Below are 14744 nucleotides of genomic sequence, written 5' to 3'. Positions count from 1 at the left end.
TTTTTTAAAAATAAATCCTACATTATTCCCTTCCCCTAGCCCCTGGTAACCACTATTCTACTTGAGGTTTCTATGAATTGACTACTCCAAATACCTCATATAATTGGTATTATACAATATTTGCGCTTTTGTGTCTAGCTTATTTCACTTAGCATGATATTTTCAAGGTTCATCCATGTTGTATCATGTAGCAAAATTTCATTCTTTTTTAAGCTGAAAAATATATCATTGTATGCATATGCCACATTTTGTTCATCCATTGATTTGTCAATGGATGTTGAATTTGCCTCTGCCTTCTAGCTGTTGTAAATAATATTGCTATGAACATTGGTACACAAATATCTGTTGAGGTCCCTGTTTTCATTTCAGTTATTTCAGGTATATGGCCAGAAGAATTCCTGGAGCATATGGTAATTCTATTTTCAATCTTTTTGCAGAGTCACCATATTTTTTGCCACAGTCTCACCAACAGTGCAAGCACAGGGGTTCCAATTTCTCTACATCCTGCCCAATATTTATTTTTACTTTTTAATAGTAACCATCTTAAGAGTTGCAAAATGGAATATCACTGTAGTTTTGATTTCCATTTCCCTGGTGATTAACAAAATTGAGCTTTATTTCCCTTATTGGCAATCCATATACCTTTAGAGAATTTTCTATTCAAGTCCTTTGCCAATTTTAAAATTGTGCTTTAGAATTATTTATTTAGTTCTAAATAATTACTTATTTAGAATTATTGAGTTTTAGAATTATGTATATATTTTGGATATTAATTCCTTATCATATATGTGATTTGCTATTTTTCCATTCTATGTATTGTCTTTTCTCTGTCTTGATAGTATGCTTTTGTGTACAAAAGTTTTTAATTTTGATGATGTTTAGTTATTTTTTCTTTTGTTGCCTGGTTTTTTGTTTAATACTAAAGAAATCATCAAATGTAATGTCACAAAGCTTTTCCCTTATGTTTATCTCTAAGAGCTTTAACTTTTTAACTCTTCTTTCAGTTAGATCTTTTATCTATTTTGAGTTAATGTTGATATATGGTTGAGATCAGAGTCTTAACTATATTTTTACACATGGATATACACTTTTCCCAGCATTTGTTGAAACAATTGAATGGTCATGGAAGCCTTGACAGAAATAATTTGACCGTAAATGTTAGGGTTAATTTCTGGGTTCTCTATTCTCCATTTGTCTATATGTCTATCTTCATGCCAAACCACATTGTTTTCATTATTGTGGCTTTGCAGGAAGTTTTGTCCTTAGGAAGTATAAGTTATTCAACTTTGTTCTTCCTTTTAAAAAACTTTTAAGGCTACCTGAAGTGCACTGGGATTTCATATGACCTTTGTGACGCATTTTTCAATTTGAGTAAAAAGCATCATTGGAATTTTGATCAAGATTGTTATGAATCTGTAGATTGGCTTGGGTAGTATTATCACCTTGACAATATTAAGTCTTTCAAATCATGAACATGAGATGTTATTAAATTTATGTCTTCTTTAACTTCAGCAATGGTTTGTAATTTTGAGTGTATATGTCTTGTCTCTCCTTGGTTTTAAGTTTGTTCTTAAGTAGTATTCTGTTCTTTCTAATAATATTGCAAATAGTATTGTTTTCTCAATTTACTTTTTGGGTTATGCATTGCTAGCTAGTGTATTAAAATGCAGCTATTTTTTGTATGCGTGTTGATTTTGTATCCTGCAACTTTTTAAATTTATTAGCCTAAGATGTTTATGTGGGATCTTTAGGGTTTTCTACATACAAGAATATATTATCTGCAAATACATTTTATGTTATTCTGTCTTTCCAATTTGATTGCCTTTTATTTCTTTTTCTTGCCTAATTGTTTTGACTAAAATTTTGCTGTATAACATAAATTTTTGTATGTTGTGTTTTTATTTGCATTTCTCAAAATATTTTCTAACTTTCCCTGTGATTTCTTTCTTGAACAATTGGTTGTTTTAAAAGGTAGTGAATTTTTTCACATCATTCATTTTGTCTTCTATATCTTTTAAACATCAAAACACAATAATTGCTGTTTTCTATAGTCAACATTTATTTATTCTTGCTTAATCATATATTTTACTCTTTCTATTTGTTGTATTCTTTTCTATGTTTCTGTGTTTATTTCTGTTAAAAATTTTCTTCAGCGTGAAAAAGTATGGTGGCTAAAATTAACATTTTTTCTGATAAGTGTTTTTTTGAATGTTTTATCTTTAGGTCAGAATTTTCTTTCAGTAGTTTAAAAAAATAATCTGTTTTATATTGACTTACATGATCTCTTCTGAGAATTCAGATGCATTTTAGCTTTTCTTCTTGAGGAACACCTGCTTTTAATGTTTTCTTTTTGACATTAGTGTTCAAGTGTTTGCATATGATTTGCTAAAATGTAGTTTTCATCATACTCGGAACTTACAGAGCTACTGGATTCTACTAAGAATTATTTTTCTTAAGTTTTGGAAATTTTTAAGTCATTACTTAATTTTGCTTTTTCTATATTCTCTATCAATCCTTTTGGGATTAAATTTATATCAAATTTATGGTTTTGTACTCTGTTCCAAATACATTTAAAAATTTTTAACAGAAATAAACACAGAAACATAGAAAAGAATACAAGAAATAGAAAGAGTAAAATACATGTTAGATTTTATTCTGAATATCTCAAGCTTTCATTCTTCTTCAATCTGGGAGTTTTAAAGCTATTTTCTAGTTCTGTTGTTATTCTGCTGTTTCTAATTTGCTTTTACAGTCTTGTATTGTGTTCCCGACTTAATCATATCATTTTTCCATTTTTAAATTTCTTTAGTTTTAATAGATTTCAATTGTGTGGGGAAATTTTGTCTTCTCTATTTTTAGAATGTATTAATCAATTTATCTCATGTCTAAGTTGTAATTATTTGGCATATTCTTTTTATGTCCTTGTAAAGTCTATATAATTTGTAGTGATAACTCCACTTTTTGCCTGGTATTGTTAATTTAAGTACTCTCTTTTATTGTATTGACACCCAGCTAGTGTCCACTGGAGAACCTTTTGGTGAATTGCTTGGTGTGTGAGAAAATACCTCAACATATCAGGAGTCACAGAAGCGTTCTTTGTTGACTACATTAGAGTAATTTTCTGTACCTCTCACAGTCGTTTCAATTGCCTGATTTTCTTCTTCATACCTTTCTATTTCCTTACAAACCTCTTTACATAATTTGCAATGGAATGTTTAACAACGATGGTAAGTTTTACAAGAGAGGCTTTATAGTTTTCTCTTGGCAGAAATAGTGTGGATCTGATTACTTTAAATCCATTTATGGATTGAGCTAGGTAAATACAAGTTCATCGCTTTATAAATCTAAGACACAGTTTTATAAATCTTTTACACCATATTTCAATGGTGTAAGTATCTAAATCTTTCACCTAAAAAACTGCAGCATCTTTATCTCCTCAGCATCCAGAAACTCTTAAGAATTACAGCAGTGCTTTACAGAAATTTTTGAATTAGCTTTTAGCTTAAGAATATGGAAAATGCCTTTAGGGAGATAATGGCTGTATTATCTAGCCCTTCACAACTCCACTTTCCAACTCCTGCATTTCAAGAAAATGATAATGATTCTATTGTTTATTTGTATCCTAAAAATTGCCCTTATTACTGTCAAGCTGGAGTTATACTTCTAAATGTGCCAAATTGGCAAGGGCTTCTTTGAAAAGGGGCAATCATTGGTTTGAAATTATCATTCCTTAAAGAACTAACAAGTCTCACTTGCTTTTTATGTTTTTTCAGCTTAGTAATTGCATGTTGAATTATTCTAAAGTTTAATAATGTACATCATATTCATTCTAGGTTAATGGAACCTTCCAATATTTACTTAACTTGCTGAAAAATTTAGGAAGAAAGACTTCAATTTTATTGAATTATTTTTTATTATTTAATTATATAATGTGTTTTTTTCCATTAATAATTTACTTGAATGAATCATATTAGTGAATTTCCTAAAGCTGAATTATCTTTTAATTTCTAGGATAAACCCTCCTTAGTTTTGATTTATTATTTTTTAATACACAAGTGAGATGTGTTGTGTTAATATTATAATATATATGAATTTGTTTTCTTAAATATACTGTGTGTAGAATTTTTTGTGCTAATATGAGATGTTTCATGATCTTGATATAAAAAATAATGCAATGCTTATAAATCACAGTTTTTCATCTAATAACTGGACCACATTTATACTGCTAATTGAATACAAGTGCGCCACAAGATATTGAGTCTGATGGCCTGCAGGTGATGAGGTTGGATATAGAGTAAATATTGTTTCAATGAGAAACCCATCCAAGGATCTTCAAGGAGTGACAAAGCAGAGCAGAATGTGATAATGGGACCTTATTGCCCCAGTAGGAAGCAATGATGATTAGAAAAATCTTGAAATTTCTGATCTTTCCCAATAAGCTGAGGATATCCAAAGAAGTGCACAACTACCTGTGCATTTTTCTCAGAAATTAGTTGTATAATGTATGTGAACAGGAGGGACAAGAAGGTGACAGGGAAATGTATTTTCTGGATACTCAGAGAACATAGGGTGTAAAACAATGTGAAATGGGGGACTGAATTGGTCAGAATATTCTATCTGTGTGTAATTTATGCCACTTTAATAACACTTAAATTAACTACAAGGTGATTTTTCTTAAAGTGCGTGTGTATTCTAGAAATTAAAGCTATAGCATTACTTGGAAAACGACATTAAAAATTGATTTTTAAGACAATCACATAATGACTGGAAATTTTAACATCAAATTTATCAACAAATAAAAGAGAATGTTGTTGAAGCTTAAAATAATTTTAATTGCCACAAATTCTAAATGTACAGTAATTTCATTTCATAATTGCTTACTTGTGTAAACAGTTTTCTCATTCAGAATTTTATAGAGCTTATCATTAATATTTCTTGGTCAGGAGATGTATGTGAAAAAGTAAACACAAAATTTGGTATGAGAATATTCACAAAATAATTCTCTCACTGAAATTTGAAAAATTGTACGTAGAACTTTTAGCTAAATGTAATAGTAAATATGTGTCCTAACATTTTGCAGTTTATCTTTCTTAAACAATTATGAAATCTAATGAAAATTTAATAAAAATAAGTTATCCCAAGCTCTTTTTATTTAACTAATTGGTACATTATAAACATTAATTTCTGAGTATAACATGACATGAAAAATTCAGATTATAGAGTCATTTAGACACTTTTTATATTTTATTTCTATGATGTTGACAAGGTTAAGTGATGTAAATATATTTGCTTCCAAAATTTTTGCTCAAAACTAATAATGAATTTGGACCTGCTGTTCTTACAAGACTTAGAATAATTGATTATATTTTTAACTTTTTCCCCACCAACTGACCCACGTAAGTTAAAATTTATTCTAATGTAAGTGTGGTTTATTTGTGTTTTATATGAAAATCAGTGATTTTATACATCTTTTAATTTTTTTCTAAAAATATATGTATTTCCGATCATCTTATTTTTCTTATTCTTATTTTTGATATGTTCATTGTAGTATATTTTTGCTCATATTTGCTGATATATATATTGTTCTATTTCCTATTTTCACTTCTTAATACATTGTGATAATCTTTGCCTTTTATTAATTAAGATGCTTGTTGTTCCTGACATTATATGCTCCGTATTTCTTGTATTTCACATTTAAACATTTCTTTTCTTTTTTTAAATTAACTATGAATTAATTTTTAGCTTTCATTTTAAGATCAAGGGTACATATGGTGAACACATGTCATAGGAATTTGTGATACAGCTTATTTGTTACATAGATGAACACGTGTTATGGGAATTTGTGATACAGTTTGTTTCATCACCGAGGTATTAAGCCTGGTATCCATTAGTTATTTTTCCTGACCCATTCCTCCTCCCAATCTCTGCATGCATGTGGGCCCCACTGTGTGTTGTTCCCCTCTATGTGTCCATGTGTTGTCATCATTTAGCTCCCACTTATAAGTGAGAACGTGTGGTATTTGGTTTTCTGTTCCTGTGTTTGTTTGTCAAGGATAATGGCCTCCAGCTCCATCAATGTCCTGGCAAAGGACATGATCTCATACTTTTTTATGGGTGCATAGTATTCCATGGTATATAAGTATCACAATTTGTTTATTTAGTCTATCCTTGATGGGCATTTAGGTTTATTCCATGTCTTTGCTATTGTGACTAGTGCTGCAGTGCACATATGCCTGCATGTGTCTTTATAACAGAATGACTTATATTCCTTTGGGTATATTCCCAGAAATAGGATTGCTGGGTTGAATGGGATTTCTGTCTTTGGGTCTTTGAGGAATTACCACACTGTCTTCCACAATGGCTGAATTAATTAACCTTCCCACTAACAGTGTATAAGCATTCTTTTTTCTCTACAACCTTGCTAGCATCTGTTATTTTTTGACTTCTTAGTAATAGCCATTCTGACTGGTATGAGATGATATCTCATTGTGGTCTTGATTTTTATTTCTCTAATGATCAGTGATGTTAGGCTTTTTTTTTTCATATAATTGCTGCCTGCATGTATGTATTTTTTTGAAAAGTTTCTGTTCATGTCATTTGCCCACTTTTTAATGGGGTTGTTTTTATTTTTTTTTTTCTTCTCATAAATTTGTTTAAGTTCCTAGCAATGCTGGATATTAGACCTTTTTCAGATACATAGTTTGCAAATATTTTCTCCCATTTTTTAGTTTGTCTGTTTAATCTGTCGATAGCTTCTTTTGCTGTACAGAAGCTCTTTGATAATATCCCATTTGTCAATTTTTGCTTTTGTTTCTATTGCTTTTGGCATCTGCATCATGAAATATTTGCCAGTGCCTATGTCCTGAATGATATTGCCTAGGTTGTATTCCAAGGTTTTTATAGTTTTGGGTTTTACTTTTAAGTCTTTAGTCCATCTTATATTGATTTTTGTATATGGTGGAAGGAAGCGGTTCAGTTTCAATTTTCTGCATGTGGCTAGCCAGTTACCTCAACACCATTTACTGAATAGAGTATTCGTTCCCTATTGTTTGTTTCTGTCAAGTTTGTTGAAGATTAGATAGTCGTTGGTGTGTGATCTTATGTCTGGGTTCTCTATTCTGTTCCATAGGTCTATGTGTCTGTCCTTGTACCAGTACCATGCAGTTTTGATTATTGTAGTCCTGTAGTATAGATTGAGTCAGATAGTTTGATGCCTCTTTTTGTTTAGAATTGCCCTGGCCATTTTGACTCTTTTTTGCTTCCCAATGAATTTTAAAATAGTTTTCTCTAGTTCTGTGAAGCAAGTCAATGTTAATTTAACGGGAATAGCATTGAATCTATAAATAGCTTTGGGCAGTGAGGCCGTTTTCACAATATTGATTCTTCCTATCCATGAGCATGGAATGTTTTTCTATTTATTTGTATCATCTGTGATTTCTTTGAGCAATGTTTTGTAGTTCTTCTTGTAGAGACCTTTCACCTGCCTAGTTAGCTATATTCCTAGGTGTTTTATTCTTTTTGTGACGATTGTGAATGGGACTTCATTAGTGATTTGGCTCTCTGCTTGACTGTTGTTGGTGTATCAGAATGCTAGCAATTTCTGTACATTGATTTTGAATCCTGAGATTTTGCTAAAGTTGCTTATCAGTTTAAGAAGCTTTGAGGCTGCTGAGACAATGGGGTTAATTGTAGATATAGGATCATGTCATCTACAAAGAGGAATAATTTAGCTTCCTCTCTTTCTATTATTTCTTTGTCTTGCCTGATTGCCCTGCCCAGAACTTTAAATACTATGTTAAATAGGAGTGGTGAGAGAGGGCACTTTAGCTCATGGCAGTTTTCAAGGGAAATGCTTCCAGCTTTTGCCCATTGATGATGATGTTAGCTGTGGTTTTGTCATACATGGCTCTTATTGTTTTGAGGTATGTTCCTTCAATAGCTAGTTTATTGAGAGTTTTTAACATGAAGGGATGTTGAATTTTATCAGAAGTCTTTTCTGAAGGAAATTGAGACACACACAAAAACATTCAAAAGATTAAACAATCCAGAGTTTATTTTTTGAAAAAAATGATAAGACAGACCACTAGCTATACTAACCAAGAAGAAAAAGAGAAGATTCAAATACACACAATCAGAAATGATAAAAGGGAAGTTACTACTGACTGCACAGAAATACAAACAACCATCAGAGAATATTATAAACACCTCTATGCACATAAACTAGAAAATCTATAAGAAACAGATAAATTCCTAGACACATACACTGTCCCAAGATTGAACCAAGAAGAAATTGAATCACTGAACAGACCAATAACAATTTCTGAAATTGAGGCAGTAATAAATAGCTTACTAACCAAAAAAAGCCCAGGACCAGATAGATTCACAGGCAAATTCTACCTGAGGTACAAAGATGAACTAGTACTATTCCTACTGAAACTATCCAAAAAATTGGAAAGGAACTCCTCCCTAACTAATTCTATGAGGACAGTATTATCCTGATACCAAAATCTGGCAGAGACACAACAAAAAATGAAAACTTCAGGCCCATATCTTAGATGAACATCGATGCAAAAATCCTCAACAAAATATTGGCCAACCGAATTCAGGAGCACATCAAAGAAGCTTATCCACCACAATAGAATAGTCTTCATCCCCAGAATGCAAGGTTGGTCCAACATATGAAAATCAATAAATGTGATTCATCATGTAAACAGAACTAAAGACAAAAAAGTCACAATTATCTCAAAAGATGCAGAAAGGCTTTTGATAAAATTCAGCATACTTTTTAATTTTCTGTAGATCATTTTTAATGTTTTATCTTGCCATGACTTGCCCTAATACAAAGTAAATTCTATAATATGACTTTGTATTGACTGAGGGGACCCTAGTTACCTGGGAATTCAAACATTTGTTTCTTTTTCCTTATTTGTCTATTTATATGCCCAGCTTAAATAAAACCTATTTCTCCTTGCCCATGGAATTAAGGAGTGACCATTTTTGTGCTTGTACCTACCCTTTACCTTAAACCTCTAAAATTTGTGGTTTTTTGGAAATTTTAGACTTGAAGTTCCTAATATTATAAGGGATTATATACATTATGTTAATTCTGGTTTTTAAATTATCTTTCAGTTAAAAGTATAATATATTTAGATTTGCTATCCTAGATGAAATGTTCTATCATGTCCTTGTACTTTCATTGGAGGGGTGGGGAAGTGGAATAACGCTTTGTCAAAATATAGAGAAAAAATACATATGAGAAAAATACATTTAGAGATCTTGATATCAAAATGCAAAAATGATGGTTTTCCATATAAGGGATCCTTTGTTGTCTAAAAATTATCATATTTTTGTTTACCTTCAAACTTTGAAACTCTGTTGTACTATACAGTTTCTTTTAGTCTTATCAAGGAAGAATTTGATGCTATATTCAGTCTCTTTACACTGTACAGAATATTGTAAGGTTGTCTTTTGTATGTGTGTGTGTTCTTAGAATTATTGCCAGCAAGTGTCTGAGGTTTGTGCTTGTTATTTTTTTCTATTTGACAGTCAATTGTTATGTATTCTCCAAAATATCACTTTTTTCATTTTTTTTTAAGTTGTATTATTTATTTGGTATTGTTTTGCTCTATTTCTTTTAAAGTTAGTAAAATAAAATAATGAGACCCTTTGTTGTCATCAGGTATTTAAATAAATGTGAATTAATTCAGAAGAGGATTAAGTTAAAAAGAATAAGTTAAAAAGATGCATAAGGACAGATCACACCTGTAATCCTAGCAATTTGAGAAGCTGATGCAGGAGGATTACGTGAGCCCTGGAGTTCAAGACCAGCCTGGGCAACAAAGCAAGACCCCATCTAAAAAAATGCATAAGTGATATTCTGATTCTAATATTAAAATGTTGTGCACTAAATATTCAACAACAAAAACATAGATATATAAAATAGAATACTACTTCATGGAACTCAGGGCTATAATTCAAACGCACTTTATTGAAATCTCTTTTTATATGTAGAAAAGAGGTAATCAGTTTCAATATACTGTATAAACAATTTAGCCAAATGAGTATAAATGGACAGGACACAATATCTATAGGAAAATTATAGGGAATACTCACACTATTGAATATTATGAGTCTAATTTTTAAAATGTGCCTGTGAATTCTTTATACATACAGGTATGAGAAGAAGTTCATGGTATCTTGTTATGGATATTATTTGGCAAAAATCTATTAATGTGTGTGTGTTTGTGGATGTGGGTACATGTATTTATAAATGCATTTGATATATATGAATGAAACACAACATCTTTAGCAGCTGGAAATGGTACTGAAATAGTGGCTGAGGAATTTCACTTCTATACACTTTTATTGTTTGAATTTTATAAAATATGTACTTGTTTTATTTTAAAATGAAAATACTAAACTGTTGAAATATTAATACAAAGGCATGAATAATACAGAAACATTGTCAAATGTTAACTTTTAGCAATGCAAGCTTATCATAAAGTTGTATTTGATCATTGATTTTTAATATTTGCTTTGCACGTATGTTATTTTATTATGGAAAATATAATTACTTAAAAATAAGATGCACATTATTGACCAATAATGTCAAATGTTGAAAAGGGACTAGGATAAGGAATTAAAGTGGCCAAGTCGATTGATGTTTATTTTATCACAATACTTTGTATAGACATTGAAGTGCATGAATAGAAAATGTCCAAATAGTGACAATAAATGTTTTCAAATTACAAAATAAGATAACAGTCATTAAAAAAATTTAACCTCTCTGAATATGAAGGCTACAAGTTTATTAAATTTTATTTTTTAAAGATGATTGAGGAAGACATTAAACATGCTCAGGCCAGAAATAAACTTTCATGTAGGTATTTTGCCATCTGGCCATTATGTTGTGAAAATTTTTACTACTTTTTCTAACCTATTTCTCATATTTTATAGTCATAATAATCTTAAGAAAAAATAATTATTCTATGAAGTTTAGGTATTTATATCAGATACAAAGACTAAGATGATTCAAACTGTTTCTGTATTTTTCTGTTTCAGATATGTAATAATTTTGGTAATTGTCAATGCTTCCCTGGACATAAACCTCCAGATTGTAAATTCCAGTTTGGTTCCCCAGGGGGTAGTATTGATGATGGAAATTTTCAGAAATCTGGTAAGTGGAAATTTATTTTCTAAGGCAAAATACAAGGTTGTTTTATATAAAGCTAATTAAAGAAATCTAAGTTATCTTGAATGGTAGCTTCATCTACATTGCAGTAGTCCCTCCTTATTTGTGGGGGATACATTCTAAAACCCTCAGTGGATGCCTGAAACTATAGATAGCGCCAAGCTCTAAATGTACTGTTTTTTCCTACATATACATATCTATGATAAAGTTTAATTCATCAGTTAGGCTCAGTAACAGCAATGACTAACTGTCCTTCCATGTTTTATCCCCTGGCGCCTCCTTTGCACTTTCATTACTGTAGGTTCTATTGGTCTTCTTCCAGAAGACTGACTTCATTACAATTGATAACTGGCTTTGGATGATATCCTTTCTCCCTAATTAATATCAACTCTGCTGGAAATGTGGAAGCTGTTTTTTCATCAGCAGACACAGCCTCTCTAGTAATTTTTCTATTTTTCAGTCCAGACATATTTCTGAATCTGTGTAACCATCTCTTACTTGCAATAAATGTCTCACTCATTTCAGGGAATTCCATGCTGAAGTATTTCTACAGGTTCAAATGTTTTCTGGTGCAACACGTTGCTGTTAATCAAAACACATTTTCTGTTCATGTCTTCTACTTACAAATTTACTGTCTTTTCTGTCTTAACTAAGCGTTTATCATGCACTGCAGTCTTAACTTTTGTAGTTCAAGATACATCAGCAAAACTAGTACAGATTTCTTTCTCCTTTACAACTTTATAGACTGAAGATTTGTTTTAACCATAGATCTTAGCAATGAATAGTTTCCTTATTAAGGAAAATATGTATGTATGTATATTTTGTATGTATATTTTGTCAAATGTTGACATTTATAAATATAAACATGTTTATGTAAATATTAAAATATAAATATACACATACATTTGTAAGTATGCATATACATTTTTTCTTACATATATTTGGAATATGTACGTATTAATATATTTTCCTTATTAAGTCAAAAGTATTCACTCTTTTCCTTAAGGAAAGAATTTTTGCCTTCTCTTTGGCATATACAAATTGATGGCCTCACTAATCTTGCCCTTTGCGATCATTATGAGGTAAAACAAGGGTGATTTGAACAAAGCACTGTAATGGCATAACAGTCAACCTGATAACTAAGATGGCAAAGTGACTAATGGACAGGTAGCGTATACAGTATGTATTCTTTTGGAAAGATTCAGGTCCTGGGTGAGACAGAAAGGAATGACGGGAGATTTCATCATGCTACCCAGAACAGCATGCAGTTTAAATCTTATGAATTGTTGATTTCCAGAATTTTTCATTTAATATTTTCACACAGTGGTTGCCCATGGTTGTTACTGTGCAACCAAAGCTGTAGATAAGGGGGAGTGACTACTGTAATCTTACATAATATTTATAATCAGATATTCCCAGAGATACTCAACTTCAATTAACTCAAATAAGTTAGAACACAGTACCAGTAAGTTTCAACAAATGTCATTCAATAAAATTTTTGAAATTCACGTATAGAATAATAAAAATTACACAAATGTTTTTCATTCCATATTATTACAAACTTTGTAGGCTGCTAAAAAAAACTGTACCATACAATGTTTATTCTCAATGAACTTTGAAAAATATGGCAAAATACACATGCATTTTTTTAGGAAATAATAGTAAATCAATCACATTTTGAGTGATGGCATATACATTTATACTTTAATTGTTTCTATAAATGAAGGCAATGTTGAAGCGGGATATTTCCGTGACCCCTTCATGGGACTTGCGAGAGGGGTGCCTCATTTGCACAACTTGCAGTTCTCAACTCCTTGCAGGAGGGAGTGTGTGAGTGAATGAGGCGGGAACTGGAGTGCATGAGCACTGGAACCAGCTGGCTCCTTCAGTGCCAGCACGGGCAAACTCCACACACTGGGACCTGCTGTGTTCCAAACCTTGAAGGAGGGAGAACATAGGTAAGTGGGTGCAGGAGTCAGGGCGAGCGCTTTTGAGCATCGGCAGGAGCAAAGGATGTTGAATAGTTAAAATGCCTTTGAAGAAAAAAAATGTTGTAGGAAATACACTGCCCAATATTGAAACTCACTATAAAGTTACAGTAATCAAGTCAGTGTGGTACTGTAATTAACGCAGACATACGGGTCAATAAAATAGAATAAGAAACCAGAAACAGACATACAAATATATGGAAACTGGATTTCTAATAAACGTTCAAAGCAATACAATGGATAAAGTTTAGCTTTTTAAACAAATTGTGCTAGAATAATAATATATTTATATGAAAAAAAGATAAACTTAGAGCTGTATTTCACACCATGTTCAAAAATTAAGAATTACAGACCAAAATATGAAACTTCTAGAACCAAGCGGACCTAAAAGACATATACAGAACTCTCCACCCCAAATCAACAGAATATACATTCTTCTCAGCACCACATCACACTTACTCCAAAATTGATCACATAGTTGGAAGTAAAGCACTCCTCAGCAAATGTACAAGAATAGAAATTATAACAAACTGTCTCTCAGACCACAGTGCAATCAAACTAGAACTCAGGACTAAGAAAATCAGTCAAAACCACTCAACTACATGGAGACTGAACAACCTGCTCCTGAATGACTACTGGGTACGTAACAAAATGAAGGCAGAAATAAAGATGTTCTTTGAAACCAATGAGAACAAAGATACAACATACTAGAATCTCTGGGACACATTTAAAGCAGTGTGTAGAGGGTAATTTATAGCACTAAATGCCCGCAAGAGAAAGCTGGAAAGATCTAAAATTGACATCCTAACATCACAATTAAAAGAACTAGAGAAGCAAGAGTAAACACATTCAAAAGCTAGCAGAAGGCAAGAAATAACTAAGATCAGAGCAGAACTGAAGGAGATAGAGACACAAAATACCCTCCAAAAAATCAATGAATTCAGGAGCTGGTTTTTTGAAAGGATCAACAAAATTGATAGACCACTAGCAAGACTAATAAAGAAGAAAAGAGAGAAGAATCAAATAGACACAATAAAAAATGATAAAGGGGATATCACGACCGACCCCACAGAAATACAAACTACCATCAGAGAATACTATAAACACCTCTGTGCAAATAAACTAGAAAGCGTAGAAAAAAAGGATAATTTCCTAGACACTTACACTGTCCCAAGACTAAACCAGGAAGAAGTTGAATCCCCGAAGAGACCAATAACAGGCTCTGAAATTGAGGCAATAATTAATAGCCTACCAACCAAACAAAGTCCAGGACCAGACAGATTCACAGCTGAACTCTACCGGAGGTACAAGGAGGAGCTGCTACCATTCCTTCTGAAACTATACCAATCAACAGAAAAAGAGGAAATCCTCCCTAACTCATTTTATGAGGCCAACATCATCCTGATACCAAAGCCTGGCAGAGACACAACAAAAAAAGAGAATTTTAGACCAGTATCCCTAATGAACATCGATGCAAAAATCCTCAATAAAATACTGGCAAACCGAATCAGGCAGGACATCAAAAAGCTTATCCACCATGATCAAGGGGGCTTCATCCCTGGGAT

General features: G+C 31.8%; 1 protein-coding gene across 1 annotated transcript in view; it reads left to right on the top strand.

Moving 5' to 3' along the window:
- Nucleotides 1-14744, top strand: part of LOC126961199 (disintegrin and metalloproteinase domain-containing protein 18) — a 119698-nt gene that overhangs the window by 91661 nt on the left and 13293 nt on the right. Inside the window, exon 15 of the mRNA XM_050801321.1 lies at nt 11062-11176. Coding sequence (XP_050657278.1) covers nt 11062-11176 — 115 coding nt within the window. The remainder of the gene's footprint in view (nt 1-11061; nt 11177-14744) is intronic.

The sequence above is a fragment of the Macaca thibetana genome, chromosome 8 (assembly GCF_024542745.1).
Source record: "Macaca thibetana thibetana isolate TM-01 chromosome 8, ASM2454274v1, whole genome shotgun sequence".
NCBI lineage: Eukaryota > Metazoa > Chordata > Mammalia > Primates > Cercopithecidae > Macaca > Macaca thibetana.
Note: the sequence above shows the minus strand (reverse complement) of the source record. Positions and strands in the feature narration are given on the sequence as shown.